The 17,888-nt window shown below is 40.3% G+C and overlaps 1 protein-coding gene across 3 annotated transcripts in view; it reads right to left on the reverse strand.

Annotated features, from left to right (window-relative positions):
- Syt14 (Synaptotagmin 14) overlaps positions 1–17,888 on the reverse strand; it is a 32,818-nt gene that overhangs the window by 9,503 nt on the left and 5,427 nt on the right. The window contains exons 1-7 of one of the 3 annotated variants that reach the window (XM_022078351.2): positions 11,340–11,476; positions 6,544–6,743; positions 5,577–5,726; positions 4,048–4,331; positions 1,914–2,120; positions 1,093–1,201; positions 436–593 (exon numbers count right to left, since the gene is read on the reverse strand). In XM_022078351.2, coding sequence (XP_021934043.1) covers positions 436–593; positions 1,093–1,201; positions 1,914–2,120; positions 4,048–4,331; positions 5,577–5,726; positions 6,544–6,625 — 990 coding nt within the window. In that variant the 5' untranslated portion in view covers positions 6,626–6,743; positions 11,340–11,476. Of the gene's footprint in view, positions 1–435; positions 594–1,092; positions 1,202–1,913; positions 2,121–4,047; positions 4,332–5,576; positions 5,727–6,543; positions 6,744–11,339; positions 11,505–17,888 lie in introns of those variants that run through there. The other 2 variants (XM_022078349.2, XM_022078348.2) reach the window with 2 other exon arrangements.

Consider the following 17,888-nt stretch of genomic DNA (forward strand, 5'->3'; position numbering starts at 1 on the left):
GGATGAAAAGTTCATTACCACAGCAAACAGTTCTTCCAATGGACCTCACACTGGGTGCCACTTCAATCCAATCAACTCATCACAGTGGGCATGTTATTATATTTTCAAATAAGATCCGACATTTAAAGTGGCTTTTTATCTATGAAATTCCTCCTTGTAAATTTTTTTTAATAACGATCGGAGATGCATACTGGCTCCGTCAGAAAATTCATTGCACTGTCGATGAAGGCAGTATGTGCCTCTTAAATGTCAGTCAACTTCTACAAGACTACGTGGCGCAATACCCCAGAAGGATGGCAACTTCATTGCTTTTCTCTGATTTGTTCTAACTGCTACATTTTGATGAGAATATAATATTAAACTGGAGGAGGTTCTGCTGTTGTGGTTTGGGTTGAATCAGCTCAGGGAAAGATTCAATTGCAGATGTATACTAACTGTGAGGTTCACTCTTGGCTCAAGCGTCACCCACATAGTAGTTTCCAGCTCTAGGTTGATGGACGTGAAGCTGACTACGCACTCTCCTATCATCCTCTCACGTCGCATTCGCTCGCAGCCGTAGAGCCGGAACCGCACTCCCATGCTGTTCACATCCTCTGTAATTTCATAAATATGTCAAATTCTTTTGGCGACATTACTTTTGTGTTTCGATCCATGTAACTAATTGCGCGGTCTCTTTGATAAGTTGATATTCACTAAGCCCATCAGGAAATCATCTGTTTTAATAGAATTTCAAGGTTAATTAATATGTAAAAAGTAACCTTCCATTGGACACTATCCAAAACCAGATAAGGTTAGGTTATAGTGATTGAAAATAATCTAATATACGTGAAACTAAATTAGGATTTAGGTTCATACAGTTACTAAGAAAGGAAATCTTTGTTTCCAGACTCGTATGTTTCCGTGTTGCAAATAAAGATACGTATAAATATATTACAAATGAATATGCATGCATTTATATGTTATAATTTGTAGAAGTCAATTAGTTTTATTGTTCCTTGAATATCAGGGCTAATTATTTGTTTTGTATTTCCCAGTTTCATTTAAGTCTCGTTGCCGCATTCTCTGTTTGCCTTTGCGTCTCATTTGACTCACCTGGGTTAACTCTGTGCAGTAAGAAACTCTCCGTGTACTGGGGGTTATTGCCCTGTCTCACCTTAGTCTTGTGTTTCTGTCTCTTGCTGGGCAGCATCACCAGCCGAACCTGCACATTACAACACGGAGGTGCTCAAAGCAATGTGGAGAAATCAGGTTCATAAATCTGTGATCAGAAGTGTAACACGCGAAAAGGTCAAATCCCGCATAACCTTAAATCTTGTAGATTTCATTGCATGTCGAAGTAAATAAAACTTTTCACATATTGCATGAAATTATCAAAAGAGAAAGATAAAAATGAAGAGGAAAAATGGTAGAAAGATAAAAGTTTGAGACGAGAAAGAAGCAACAGAATGATAAGAAAATAAGTTCTTCTTGTCTTGTGTTTAATTATCTGTTGTTTTTAAGTAATTGTGTCTCATTGTTTTGTTGTGTCTCATTCTTTTGTTGTGTCTCATTGTTTTGTTGTGTCTCATTATTTTGTTGTGTCTCATTCTTTTGTTGTGTCTCATTCTTTTGTTGTGTCTCATTGTTTTGTTGTGTCTCATTGTTTTGTTGTGTCTCATTCTTTTGTTGTGTCTCATTGTTTTTTGTGTCTCATTGTTTTGTTGTGTCTCATTGTTTTGTTGTGTCTTATTGTAGCACCACTACCACTGGGTAAAAACCCATTTCCAGTTAATAATAAATAATTATAAAATAAAAATTCCACAGTGAAGCCACACGTTACGTTTTATGTTCATGCATTTGAATCAGTGTCCATTTTTTGTGCTACTCAACCGTGCAGATATGAGTAACTTGTTTGCCGTTGATGATGAATGTACCTGTGTGTGTGTCGCACCTCCTCTGTCCCTGGCAGGGATGTCCCTGGCTTGTAGCACTCTAACAGTCATCTTTCTCATTGGCGCATCGTAAGCAAATGCTACCTCTAGATGACCACATTTGGATACCAGATGACTCTCCTGGTCACCAAATGCGCTATGTAAATCTGTGACATCGAACAGTTGTTCCTGTGGCAATACAACGATACACTACACTGAACAGTGGCACCTGCCCTCAGACAATCGAGACAAAAATATTTTTGATTTATGGTAAGGTTTTATTTTACTCTACTTTAAGGTATCAGGTTTCTTGCTGATTTTCAGCAAATGTGACGTGAAATATGTGTTCTTAATTCTTCATAATGTGCAAAATACAGACATTAGCAATAACAATAATAATAATTTGTGGCAAGGCGTAACTAAAGATTTTATTTGTTAATTATCTTGTCATTGACTTCTTTGCCCTGATGACGGAGGCAGCAAGGACCGCTGAAACGTTGGTAAACATCTACCAGACTACACGACACAACAACCCAGAAGACAACCATCTTCGGACTCATCACCGTGAAAACCTCAAATCTTATTTCTTTGCACTTAAATTATTTCCTGTGGGATCAAGTGGATCCTTGCCGTCTTTTCACTGTTTACCTTTTGTTTCCATGGTGATGTTCCTTTATGACATCAGAATTTGTTGGAACTTTGTAACTTTTCAAAATGGGGATTTCAAAACTGCACTCAAAGCACAAGTATAATATTCTTAATTATTTTACTGAAGCATTTTTTTTATTATTATTAGTGTTCTGTCTGACGACAGGTCCATATGAACAGGATCCTTCCATCCTTTTCTCGGACTGGGACCTGTTCATATACGTTCTTGGCAGATGATCCAGAAGTGGTTTGCCATTGCCTTCTTCTGTGTGTGAATGGAGTAATTGTTGGGATGCCACGGAGGAAAACTCCGTGTTGCCTAGACCACGGTCTTGCCCAACACAAGTTATAAATTCGAACCCGAGACCCCAAGGATTACAAGGCCAGCGTTCTAACCGCTAGACCACCTCATCTTATTATTATTTAGTGTTCTGTCTGACGACAGGTCCACATGAACAGGATCCTTCCATCCTTTTCTCGGACTGGGACCTGTTCATATACGTTCTTGGCAGATGATCCAGAAGTGGTTTGCCATTGCCTTCTTCTGTGTGTGAATGGAGTAATTGTTGGGATGCCATGGAGGAAAACTCCGTGTTGCCTAGACCACGGCCTTGCCCAACACAAGTTATAAATTCGGGCACCGCGGGGAATCGAACCCGAGACCCCAGGATTACAAGGCCAGCGTTCTAACCGCTAGACCACCTCATCTTATTATTATTTAGTGTTCTGTCTGACGACAGGTCCACATGAACAGGATCCTTCCATCCTTTTCTCGGACTGGGACCTGTTCATATACGTTCTTGGCAGATGATCCAGAAGTGGTTTGCCATTGCCTTCTTCTGTGTGTGAATGGAGTAATTGTTGGGATGCCATGGAGGAAAACTCCGTGTTGCCTAGACCACGGCCTTGCCCAACACAAGTTATAAATTCGGGCACCGCGGGGAATCGAACCCGAGACCCCAGGATTACAAGGCCAGCGTTCTAACCGCTAGACCACCTCATCTTATTATTATTTAGTGTTCTGTCTGACGACAGGTCCACATGAACAGGATCCTTCCATCCTTTTCTCGGACTGGGACCTGTTCATATACGTTCTTGGCAGATGATCCAGAAGTGGTTTGCCATTGCCTTCTTCTGTGTGTGAATGGAGTAATTGTTGGGATGCCATGGAGGAAAACTCCGTGTTGCCTAGACCACGGCCTTGCCCAACACAAGTTATAAATTCGGGCACCGCCGGGAATCGAACCCGAGACCCCAAGGATTACAAGGCCAGCGTTCTAACCGCTAGAATAGCTGAAAGTGGTAGTTTCTACAAAGAGTACATTACTTTTTTATTTTGTAATGGCGGAGTACTACATTTTGGGATAGATTTATGATGACAGACGAAGGTAATTTCCTTGTTATTACACCACTAATGAGAGTAGCTTCAGGTTTACTGATTTGATGATCGTAACTAATGAATTCTATGCATGTATTTGGTGGGACCTACGTCTTGGTTGCTCATGTTGTCGGTGAAATGCTCGGTGGTGGAGTGAGGAGGTTCTTGGACCTCCTCGTCCATGGTGTCCACGCTACACTGGAGCGGCAGCTTGCGGAACGTGGTGCCATTGCTGCCGTGGCTGTCTCTGTGTCGTAGAGCCTTCTCTTTCTGCTGTTCGTCCTCGCCGCTCGTCGTGGAGCAGCTGGAGGACGTACTGCTACTCCCCACTTTACCCTTCTCTGCCAGTGAGATGAGATCCGCGCTCTGTGAGCTCGTGGGGGACTTGTTTGGCTCTGAAATGAGGATAATTATGATATTGGTTGAGGTCAGACACTCGCAGACAAATATTCTGTTCCAGCGATCACTATGTGAGAGTCCTAAGTCCATGTGGCACGTCAGACTCGTGGCCCGACGTGATCTGAGCGAATAAACAAAGCCATATTAGTATTTGTCCAATTTGGACCAGCATTATACGAGGTGCGATCGGAAAGTTTCAAGACTGTGTCAATAGAGGGCGAACCGGATGTAGTACGAGCTTCTGCCGCTAGGGGGTGCGGCCTACATTCATAGTGAATCAGTGTGCCAGCCGGCATCATCGAATTAGCATTTGTTTCTTAGTTACGGGCGTTTTGGTAGTGCATTACACCGACCCTCCTGCGATTTCGGAATGGCGTGTGCATCAAATTTTGCCAAAGACTCGCCAAAACGGCTACGGAAACCTATGAAATGCTAAAGCAAGCATTTGGGGAGTCCGCAATGGGTCGTGCACAAACTTTTGTGTGGCATTCACGTTTTAAAAATGGCCGAACCTCTGTCGATGAAGACGAGCGTTCTGGACGACCATCTTCGAGCACAACGCCCGAAAATGTTACGAATATTCGGCAGGCCATTCACGAAGATCGACGTCGTACCATCAACGACTTGTGCGACATTGTTGGGATAGGCTATGGGACCTGTCAGCTGATTCTAAAGGAAGAACTCCACATGCGACGCATCATGACAACTCGCCAGCGCACACCGCCCTCAAAGTTCGGCAGTTTTTGGCCTCAAACACCATGGCCGTCATCCCGCACCCTCCTTATTCGCCGTGTGACTTCTTCCTCTTCCCAAAGATGAAAATTCAGCTAAAGGGAAGGAGATTTGAGACGATAGAAGAGATTCAGGCAGAATCGCAGATGGTGCTTGACAGGCTGACAAAGAAAGATTTCCAGGGATGCTTCCAGGCTTGGCAGCGGCCCTGGGATCGTTTTATTCACTCCCAGGGGAACTACTTCGAGGGTGATGGATGAATTTAATACCTGAGATAAGTGTACGGGTTTTTATAGGCGCAGTCTTGAAACTTTCCGATCGCACCTCGTAGTCACAGGTCTTATATTTCTTCGTTGTCAATACATCCTGATTAAATTCCTGGCTTCTTGTTTTCACAGAGAACTTCTAAACCTGTTCACGCTGAACGGGGTTCAACGTCGTGACCCCAGGATGCTTATCACACCCAGATGGCATCAATAAATGCTCTTAAGTAGTTCAAAGTTTCTTACGTGTGAGACCATGTATTGACTGCTGGTGGTAGAAACTGGAGTCAGTCACATTTGATGGTCCGGGCACTGGCTCTGGAAGTTTAAGGCGTTTCAGGACATCTTCCTCGCTGTCAGAACTTGTCTCTGGCTCTTCATAAGAGTATGCCTTTCCTGCAACAGCACCAGGGATTGTATACGTAACACTTTCATGTAAATGTCGTATCTCTTAAAGACATGTGCACTCTCGTGGGAACCTACAGCTTTATAAAAATTAAACAGGGTACCCCAGTGGAAATCTTTTGTTTTAAGAATAAGCGAGAGAAACCAATGGAAAATTTTGGCTTCTTTAGAAATAAATAGGAGACACAGGTGGAAGCCTTCAGCTCTGCAGAAATAACACACAGTCTAACTGGGTTTCACACTCGTCGCACTCTGCTAAAATGTTGTCCAATTCCACTATAGAAATGGTCGTCCAAGTCTTGCGTATGATAAAAAGCTTTCTACCAGCCATGAATCTTCTAGAACACCAAGTTCAGACTCAACTGAACGCACGTGTTTGGTTAAAAGAAATGTCAGTGTATTAATACAACTGGAGATACATGACAGTGGCAGGGTTACATATTTTAAAAAAAAAAAAAAAAATTGAACTTTATACGCCGTTAAATGTTTCGTAGCCATTTGAACTGTGATGATACTTAATAACTACATCATCTGACTGTACACTGTCTTTAAGTATTGTTCATAATAACCAGAACACAGGACGAAAGTATACGAGATGTTAGAAATACTTCAAAATATTTAAAGTTAAGCAAATGGAAATTAGAATATTAGTCACACACTTGTTTACAATCGGGTTAAAGTCAGAAAATGAATATCTTCAAAGAATCTGTTTCTTACAGAGCATCGAAGGAAATCAAACTCATTTGCCGTGAAATCACTTATCAGTAAACTTCAAATACACACACTTAAGAATGGAAACTGAACGTACTCTCAGTTTGGCGAGGGTACCCTGCATATCTCTTGAGCAGACTGGAGAGGGAACAACATTCAGCGAAAGGAAAACAGTACATTCTATAGCCTTCCAGTTAGTTTACACTGCACTTGACTGTGACATCATCACAACAGCTGTCTTTTTTGTTCATACACGTTGGGGCTGAATTACGTTCTCACCACCACCTTGCTCGATCCCTTGCGACAAAATTCCATATACATAACACAAATAGCGATCCTTATAGGCGGATAAAATTGCACTGTAGAAGACATTACAATTTAATATTCTCATCAAAAGACCAAAATCTACTTAAGTGTTTTACTAAAACAGCTAGAATTGTTTATAAAAGCATCTCGGAGAAATTATCAGCTCACGCAGATGGAAGAATGAAACGAACATTTCGAGATATGAGTATGTACTGATTTAACTTATTTATTTAAGGTTTGTTTAATGATGGTATCGCTTTAAGCGATAGAATAATTAATGAATAATGAGATGAAAAGAGTATGGAAGGAAGTGGTCAAGGCCTGATTTAAGGTACTTTCCCATAAAGATATCCGTCTTCTGGGTTATTGAGCTGTGTAGTCTGGCCTCCGTCATCAGGGCGATGAATTCGCCCTGATGACGGAGGCAGTATGACCTCTGAAACGTTGGTTAACATCGACCAGACTACACAGCGCAACAACCCAGAAGACAGAAATCTTCATACTCATCGCCCTGATGATGGAGGTAGTATGACCTCCGAAACGTTGGTTAACATCGACCAGACTACACAGCGTAACAGCCCAGAAGACAGAAATCTTCATACTCTGATGACGGAGGCAGTATGACCTCTGAAACGTTGGTTAACATCGACCAGACTACACAGCGCAATAACCCAGAAGACGGATATCTTCATACTCACCGCTGTGAGAACCTCAAGTCTTACATACTTTCCCATAATTTGCCTGGAGAGAGACCAAGGATAACCAGTATCCAGGATGAGATTCAAACTCGGGACCTTCCGAACGTGATACAGGAGCATTAATCGCTCAGTCGTGATTTTATCTAAATTTAAAAGGTTTATGAAAGATGTGGTTTGTTATTTATAATACCAAGGGCTCAGTAACGTGTACTAACACCACTACTGCTGCTAACTGTTACTGTCTACTGTCAAATAATTGGTACTAGGCTATGCGATGTTCAAGAATAATTATTTGGATGCTGAAGCAGATTTAGAAGCAAGCAAATATGGTTTACCATGCATTAAAGTGCATAAAAGAGATATCTGTCTGTCCATGTTCCAACTTTAGAACCTCTAGACGGATTTTTATTAAATTTGATATGGACTTTACGCTATTGAAGGCCACCTCTAACCTCACACTTTATTATAATTTGTGCTCTTTGCTAAATATTATTAGGATGATCACATGGGGCATGTAGCACGCACAGGAGGGATGAGAAATGCGTAAAAATATTTTAGTTTGACAGTCTAAAGGAGGAATTAGCTAGACCTCGGCGTAAATAGAGGATATATTAAGATGGGTATTAGGATGGTCGGATTTGAAGGTGTGGATTGGGATAATTTGTTACAGAGGATAGGGACTGGTGGCGGGCTCTTGTGAACACACAATAAACCTTCCGGTTCCATTAAACACGGAGACTTTATCGACTAACTGAGGGTACTATTCATTAGCTTCTCAACTTTGTTCCATGGTGTTATTTGGGTAATTTTTCCGTAGTAACAAATAAGTATTTTGGAGCTATTAGGTAGTTTATAAATATATTTACACGTTCTATAAACAAATATTTTTTGGTGATAATTTAACATGAAAAACTTGGTAAAGGTGCCAGTCTTTGAAACAATGTTATACAAATTAGGCATTGATAAAAATCTGTACCTAATAAAGTTGTTACCAATAAAATTAACAAGATAATAGTATAAATAGTACTGTGATTCAGGCGCCCTGATCACTACATTACGTTACTATATTATGTTACTGATATGAACCCACTACAGTTACGTATTCTAACTTTATGAGAAACATTGTAATTTATTCCGCAGATTGCGCGCTGCTGCTATCACCACTAACAATTTATGTAGATTAACATAATTTATGTGCTGATACACTCGTATTAATATTAAATCGTCATGTCTGTTATTAAACGTCAAATAGGATTCATAATTTTATCAGACGAGTTTACACACGATATGTACCGTTTTATTAGTATACTGCACTTTGGACACAACAAATTATCAGGTAAAACTGAAATATTTTTTGAATAAATATACGGATTACTTCTTATAGATATGTAGTTATCACTAACTCACAGCGAATGCAATGCAGACAGAGAATATGCATTAACGGTGTAAGGGAGGTGACTGAAGTCCATGTACGCAAAAGCACAGATTTGTTAAATATTTACCGCTTCTGCGTGATCAGACATTCGGCCACCGCGCATGCGTCCTCCGGTCCACACGAAACTGCAATACTTCTATTTGAATGACACGTAATTCGGCTAACAAAATAGACTGTAGCTTTATTAGCGATATCTGTGTGAAAATTGTAGAAATCAGCAAAGAACAAGCCTGTATTTAAATTACTCGTGTGCAATCCAATTCAGCGTCACAAGTTAGTGAATGTGAATGTGGTAATCCAAAGTAAAACGTATTGTCTCGTGATATACGAGTGTTAAGTTCTGTAACTCTGAGAGAAGTTTAAAATTAGAAGAGTTTGTGATAAAATCAAAATCCTGCTTTAATCTTTTGAATAAGATTTTGGTTAAGTGTTGTGTGTTCTTTGTTGTAAGGAATGAATTCTTAAACATTATTTAGACTAGATTCTACTTCTGATCGCCTACACTGAAATTTAGGAGGCAACAATGACCACCGCGTACATCTGCAAACTGACAATGAATACGATTTTTGTAATTGAATGAGCAAGGAACAAAACTGTATTTTTTATAAAGCAACGCACGTTGTCCGCGGTTTTCCTCGGTCCAACAGCAAAATGCTGAGTTGGTATCCAAATTCCACGTTGCCCTACATGCATCCCTCTCCATGTTACATCAAAATTCCCCCCCCCCCACATTAACATAAAAACTTTCACTAAAAGCTAATATCAAAATTTGAAACTGTTCACGAACGCGGCGACCCTGCTTGGCTTATGCCCTTGCTCCACTCTTCAATAAATTCGTAACAGAAGAACAAATATTTTTACAACAATAGATAGTGTAGCAGTAACAATAGGTTTCCCGTTTTATTATCACCAGAGAAACCTAACGCATTCCTTGGTTTTTAATATGATTGTCGTCAGATCTTCTAAGCTGATACAAAGTTGAAAGTGAGGTCCACTTCAGGCCAATTCAGTCCATGTCATGGGAAAAGAAGTTTTGTGAACTACTTTGCGACTTATTATTTTCGTTAGAAGGATTATCGGTGGACGTTATTGAAGCAATTGTGTTGTGGGGCTTGGGGGGGGGGGGGGGGTAGTGGCCATGAGCCAAACAATTGTAGGCCTAGTCACGTCTCCTTTTATCGATTGCTAAATTGTTTCCAGGAATGAGACCAGTTCTACTGCTTTCCGTTTGGTACCTGTCTCGATTGAAGCCTTGGCTTTCCTTTACTGTAGAGGTTATTTAACCCTTTAAAGCAAAGTGGTAACTATGTGTACCAACTGCTTCAATATTCAGTAACTCTGCCATTTGCGCACAGAGTTTATTTATGAGTCTCTTATGATTCTCACTGTTAACAGCGATTATTTCCTTAAACAGCGTTAACCAGTTGATCTTTGTAATGGTGAAGCATGGTGTTTTCTTCGCGGTACGGACTGAATCTTTAAATATTATTTACATGCCTACGCACTGTATCTATGAGTTTCGCGTGATTCTCACTGTAAACAGCGATTATTTCTTTAAACAGCGTTAACCAGTCGATCTTTGTAATGGTGAAGTCTAGTGTTTTCTTCGCGGTACGGACTGAATCTTTAAATATTATTTACATGCCTACGCACTGTATCTATGAGTTTCGTGTAATTCTCACTGTAAACAGCGATTATTTCTTTAAACAGCGTTAACCAGTTGATCTTTGTAATGGTGAAGTGTTGTGTTTTCTTCGCGGTACGGACTGAATCTTTAAATATTTTTTACATGCCTACGCACTGTATCTATGAGTTTCGCGTGATTCTCACTGTAAACAGCGATTATTTCCTTAAACTACGTTAACCATTTGATCTTTGTAATGGTGAAGTGTTGTGTTTTCTTCGCGGTACGGACTGAATTCTTAAATGTTGTTTAGACGGGATTCGGCTTCAAAATGCTGAGATGGTTCCCAAGTTCCAAGTTGCCACTGCAAGCTTCTCATACAGCCCTCCCGACTTATATTAATCAAAATTTACCACCCCTTAACGCCGTCAAAATTTATCCCCCCCCCCCTTAGTAGGAACTTCTAAATGATGTCCTAAACTTCCAAATTAATAGCCTCAGCTTCTCTGATACAAAATTTCAAAATTCCGTCTTTTATGCCAATCATCACACTAACGCCTTCACTCTTACTTTATCCTTAACAGAAGGACGAGCGGGCATTGCCTGGGGACCTTCTAGCTATAAGATGCTCTTTCTCCCCCCCAGATATCGAAGTGTCTCTCACTTCTCCCCCACCAATTTCCTCTCTCTCTCTCTCTCTCTTCGGCTTCAAAGGGTTAAATAGGGGGAAATATATACTTGTGACAAATTTTGAATCGAATGGAGTAAAATTAAATGTGTGTACTTATAGTTTAAGAAGGCTTAGAAGTACAATGAAGGTACAGGTTTACCGAGCTGTTTGGAGCGCGGGGGGTTGGGGCTGAGGGGCTCGTCGCAGCAGGGGAAGCCGCCGATGCTGTAGAAACACCACTTCTTGTTCAGGTAGAGGAAGAAGACCAGCAGGAGGACGACGAAGGCAGCCACGGCGCCCAGGAACGCGGTCGCTTCCACAGGGACTGCGAACAGGCAAATTCAGGTCATCACACAAGTTATTAAAAGTTCTGGAAACGAAAAACAAAGTTATCACAGATCGAGTTTATATTTTTCTAATTTTTTTTGTAAATTCCAAAAACCCGATTTTCTCACTGAAATTTCCCTCAGCAGTGCCTAACCCTGATGGGAACTGAGGAAACTTCCTACGTTTCACGGGTCTGTCCTATTCAAGAATATTGAACCGAGGTACATAATTATCCATCACGTACATGAGGTGCATAAAGTGAGCGCATAATAGGGGTTGCGTTCGATTGTATGTGTGTCTCCACAAATTTCCTCTCCGAAACCATCTGATGAGAGATTATGACGAAGTTTTTTTTTTTTATGTTCAACGCCACAAGCATTACATAGAAATTACTTTTGGTCTGTGCCAGTCTCCTTTCTCCCCCTCTCTCTCTTCGGCTTTAAAGGTCTAATACACAGCATTGCGTTAATTCGGAAGTTGTTTCGTTATTGAACACCCTGTAGAGGTGATTTAGTGACGTAAGAGCTGCCACCGCGAGCAGTGGAGTTATCGTTTCGACCCAGCGCAAGCTGTGATCTCTCGGGATAAAAATAACAAGCCATTTCCCTGAATAAGGTAAAGACGATGCCCGACGACGACAGATCTCGTTGGTTGCTATGGAGCTCAACGTCCGTGAATCCGGAGAACTTTTTCGTCATTTGACGATTTTTTTACCAGCCAAGTCTCATCCCACAAGCATACGACCTAATAATAACTCAGCTGCTCGAGAGATCACCCGCATTTTAATTAAACCCATTGCTTCACTGTCGTGGACACGAGAGCTCGCCACTGGTCCCTATCCTGAGCCATATGAAGCCATTTCACACCCTCGATCTTTAAGATCATTTTTAATATCGACCTGATGATGGAGGCAGCAAAGTCCTCCGAAACGTCTGTAACCTTCTACCGGATTACACTGCGCAACAACCCAGAAGACAGCCATCTTCAGACTAATCGCCGTGAGAACCTAAAATTTCTTTAAATTTTAGTATTTCTCTCAAAATACCCGAGTAGTTTCTTCCCAGTAATTTATCTTCTGCCAAGTGAGTTTTAAATATATTACACATATTATAGGTAGTCCTAATATACTATTAACTGTAAAGAAAGGAATAAGAAGGAAAAGAGACAGACTGTGATGTCAGATTCTGGAAAGAATTAAAGTAAACCACGAAAACCTCAAGGAAATAAAATTATATTTTATTTGGGACATTATATATTATTTAAATTATAGTAAATCCGAATAAGTATCAAATAACAGTGGATTTTTTTTCACGTGAATTTAATATTTGTTTATTGTCAAGATAAGAGTTTTATACTAATAACAATTATTGTTTACGTCGGAGATAGCAAATTTCATGTCTGACTCATAATCCTGTGTTTCGAACGAGCATTTTAAGTGCAGACGATTCGGTTCTATGTTAACCGTAAATGTATTTTAGTCGGTGGTTTCGGTATAATGATTTGGCAAAGGAGGTATTCGTAGAACCAGTGCTGTTTGATTGATGTCTAAGAATTGGCAGACAGGTCACTCGAACAGGTGGTCGCCTCACTTGTGAAAATGAAATTGCCCTCCTTTCGAACAACCTCAGTTTTTTTTTCCTTCAGTTCCTCAGAACGACTTTTTATACGCATCTCTTTAAAATCGATGTTACTTTTTCTCATATTGTAAGAAAGACAAATTAACATGCTCTTAAGAAATTAGAACGCTCGTCTGAGTGTCTCCTCATAAAAACTTTCAAACAAAGTAGGCGAATGTCATTTAAGGTCTTATGGCATTACATCCCACCCCATCTTCATCCATTGTTGCTTATTTTCGTGAACAATGACCTGAGTTTATACTCCACTGTTTTAGGTCATAGGACCACAGATAATTGGTTAGCATTCTTGTTCCGTATTCAGAAGGTCCCGGGACCAAAACTGGGCCAAGAGACCAGCCATCCTTAACGAGGTTCATTGTTGTTTCCCTTCTTTCTTCCAGACAAATTTTTGGATTGTGACCTAATTTAAATTAGGCTACGATCTTTTCCTTAAACATATTTTCCATGTCGTTAATATTCCATTATTGGACGCTGTATGATCTATTCAATGACAACGTACTTCATAAATGAAACAGTTTTCGCTAAATCTGACAGCAACAATTGATGAAACACAGTATTTAAATAATGTAGTGTAGTCTCTCACACAACAATGACATTTATAGCCCACAGACATGCCCACAAATCTTTTATAATTTTCTTTCTGTATGGTAGATGCATAGCCACGGTGGTCTAGCGGTGCCCGAATTTATAACTTGTGTTGGGCAAGGCCGTGGTCTAGGCAACACGGAGTTTTCCTCCGTGGCATCCCAACAATTACTCCATTCACACACAGAAGAAGGCAATGGCAAACCACTTCTGGATCATCTGCCAAGAACGTATATGAACAGGTCCCAGTCCTAGAAAAGGATGGAAGGATCCTGTTCATATGGACCTGTCCTCAGACAGAACACTAAATAAATAAAAAATGTTAAATGCAACAATCGGTGACGATGCGAAGCGTTGATGTTACGCCTGCAAACATTCAAAAACGCCTGCGTTCCAACGCAAATGTAACAGAAGTTTCGTTTGTGGCCAAAACGAAAATTAAATGTCGAGTTGCCCCTTTGCTTAACGCCAAGACTTGTGGTGTAGTTGAGGAAAGGCTCCACCTTGTTGCACCGCCGCACAAATAGATAGTACATTTGTGACAAAGAAAATATTTTGCAGGAGACCTGTCCTGTTATTTCTACCCCAGCTCGGCCGCTTGTCTGGGTGTTTTTCAGTGATCTGCATCCGCTTGGGAGCCCAGATAATGCGTATCAGCACACGCACACATGCTTCCGGTTCGCTACGTGAAACTCCGACAGGCTTCGTCTTGTACGAAGCACGGGATTACGTAGGCGTATCTCTTTTTCTTCTTCTCTGATTTGGATTAAATAAGCCCTACAATGCGTCCCAAATATTCTGTCAGTCTTTAATAGGTAAAAGTAAAGCAGTCAGCTTCAATAGAGCTAGGGTGAAGGATAAGCTGAGTTACTTTTTTGGGGATCAATTAATTTCAGAGGCAAATAGCTTTAAGTACTTAGGAATACTTATTCGCAGTGATCTGAGCTGGGCAGATCATGTGAATTATACACTAATTAAAGCATGGAAGGCTCTCCATTTCGTAATGCGTATACTAAAAAAGGGAAATAACAATACGAAACGTTTAGCTTATACGTCGCTAGTGAGACCGATACTTGAATATGGAGCTGTGTGTTGGGACCCTTACAGGGAAGGACAGGTAAGAGCACTAAATCGGGTGCAGAAGAGAGCGGCTAAATTTGCAAATTTCACGAACGAATCTGGTTGGGAAACATTGGCACAGCGTAGATTGATAGCCCGAATGTGCGCCCTTTTCAAAGCATACACGGGGGGCCGGGCTTGGAAAATGATAGAGGATAGATTATTAAAGCCATGCTACCTGGGCAGGGACGATCATACTCGGAAAATTAGGACTAGGAAACAAAGAACGGATGTAGGCAAATATTCCTTTGTAAATAGGACCATAAGAAGCTGGAACCAATTACCTCCAGGCGTGCTAGAGTCTTTCCCCTGTAAATTAGGCACCTTTAGAAAGAGGGTCAGAAAAGTAGTTACAAGCTAAGGGTTATTAAGTTGGGAATAAATGGTGATAAGTGAAGTGAAGTGTCTTAGTCTCCAAGTGATGAAGGGCTGTAGTTCTTTGGGATAAAATTTTCATGTACTGAGAGCGGACTTTATATTCTACTCTTAAGTATTGTGATTAATTAGTGGATGTGTGTTTTTTATTGTGTGTCAGATGTTTTATTTTGAGTGTGGTATGTTGTATTGTTGTGTCTCATTGTATTGTTGTGTGAGTGCATCAGTTCATGACGTTTGTAATACATTACAGTTATTGTCTTATGTCTAGGTGGTATTAAGTTCTTTTTTTTTTAAGTTAAGTACTTGAGGTTGGATGGTTTTGTAATTTATGAGTTGGTTGATTTTGAGTGGGATGTGTTGTTTTTGTTGTGTCCTTTTTTATTGTTTTGTTCTGTCTCTGTGTTGATGTATCTCATTGTATGTTGTGTCTTATGGTTTTTGTTGTGTCCTTTGTTTATTGTTTTGTTGTGTCTCATTGTGTTGATGTATCCCATTGTTTGTGTGTCATATTGTTTTTGTTGTGTCCTTTTGTTTATTGTTTTGTTCTGTCTCTGTGTTGATGTATCTCATTGTTTATTGTGTCTTATTGTTTTTGTTGTGTCCTTTGTTTATTGTTTTGTTGTGTCTCATTGTGTTGATGTATCCCATTGTTTGGGTGTCATATTGTTTTTGTTGTGTCCTTTTGTTTATTGTTTTGTTCTGTCTCTGTGTTGATGTATCTCATTGTTTATTGTGTCTTTTTGTTTTTGTTGTGTCCTTTTGTTTATTGTTTTGTTCTGTCTCATTGTGTTGATGTATCTCATTGTTCTGTTCTGTCTCATTGTTTTGTATGTTATTGTAGGACACTGCCACCGGGTATAAACCCATTTGCAGTCAATAATAAATAATAATAATAATAGTTCATCTTTCCTTCGCTGATAAGCCGACCGACTATTTAACTCCAGTGAACAAAGTCCTTTACGAGAAGCTAACAATAATCATTCATCCAATGAAGAGATTAACTGCCTTTTATGGAACACGAACGTTCATTGCCGTGTTCAAACACTGGGTCATATCTGAAGAGACGATTTCAATCCATGGCCTCGCGACGTATTTGTTTCAAGACCCATTTTAATATTATCCCCACATCCAGGCATTGACCTTTCAAAGTCGTCTCTCATCCTCTCCACGCCTTCTTTACCTTGGGCGCTAGATGGAAATGAGAGGTCAGATTGACGCTATGGCCGATTTACTCGCGAAGAAAGGGATCATCAAGTCTTGATGATGGAGAAGGAAGATCTTGAAAAATTTGGACTTTGCTCCAATTTGACGCGAATAATCTCCACAGAAGATTTGGTCATGAACATAAATGTTACTTGGGGAAGCTGCAAAGATGGAACTGGTTCGTAATCCTGAGCCATCTAATTCTGTTATCAGAGAGCCAGGTCAGTGGTTATGATTCCTGCTTTATTTATAGCGAAAAATTCGGTTTTGAACTTGGCATGGAAATTACTTTCAACGGGTTAACTATGCTTTATCGGGTACTTAGTTTAAACCTTCAGTCAAATGGATATAACAGGCTTACACCTTATTCTACTACATTTCTACCAAATCACTATAATAACATTTTACGCGAAGTGTACAGAAACAGGAGCGATATTTTAGGTTCTCAAGGCTACTAATATTGAGATGAATATCTTCTGGGATGCTGCGCCAACATTTCGGAGGTTCTTAGCGAGATCATCGCCCTGATAATAGAGGTAGAGAGCATCTCTGAAACGTCGGCTAATTTCTGTCTAACTAAGCGGCGTAGCGTTCCAGAAGATATCTCCGGAAACAGACTTTTCACGGCAGTATTGCATTTCCCCGAAGTCACGAGATACATAAGTAAAATCGATGGAATTCTGTTGATGAGTCGTCGCTTAGTAACGCCGATCCCGTAGCCCGACGCTAACATCTCTGCGAGCTGTTGGTCGGAGTAAGGGGGAGGTGCCTATGTATGGAGAACCGCTGCCTTCCACAGACTTACGTAAGAAAGTCGTTCCAGCTAGCAGGACATGAAATAGGACACTGATACAAAGCAGATGAGGCAGGACGTGTGGAATGCACGAAAATATCTTCATTTCTCATTCCAACCAAAACGAAATTGTCTTCTTGTAATTAATGTCTTTGTTCATTTTTGACGTAAATACGTCTATATGGAAGGTGTAACGAAAAAGTGTAAGATGGTTACCTAGGAAACGTTACTTTACATTACATTCATCTACCACAGACCCATCTTAAGCGTAACTAATTCAAGTTGAATAAGCAAAGTCTTAATCAAACTTATCTCAATTGTAAAGCAAGTATAAAGGAAATATTTAGAATAAAGCCAATATATAAACTTCCTTTCCGTATAGACGTATTTACGTCAAATTCTCCGGAACCGTGGTTCCACTGACAAATTCTTTTAATCCGCCTCCGTATTTGTGTATGACGTCTCTGAGGTGTCAGGATGGGTTTTAATATTCTTATTAGAGGGCGTGACGATCCAGAGACATTTACCAGGATACTATTTTGACAACCCCCGACCTGACTTGTGAACAGTATCGGCGCTGTTTATTCTGAAAATCTTACGGAACAAATACAGGGTGTGTGTGGACAAAATGCATTCACTGTTAACGCAGGGCTTTAAAGGGAAAAGT

The sequence above is a fragment of the Zootermopsis nevadensis genome, unplaced genomic scaffold (assembly GCF_977971745.1).
Source record: "Zootermopsis nevadensis isolate Lab colony 2312 unplaced genomic scaffold, Znev_1.0 Znev_ptg000010l, whole genome shotgun sequence".
Classification (NCBI taxonomy): Eukaryota; Metazoa; Arthropoda; class Insecta; order Blattodea; family Termopsidae; genus Zootermopsis; species Zootermopsis nevadensis.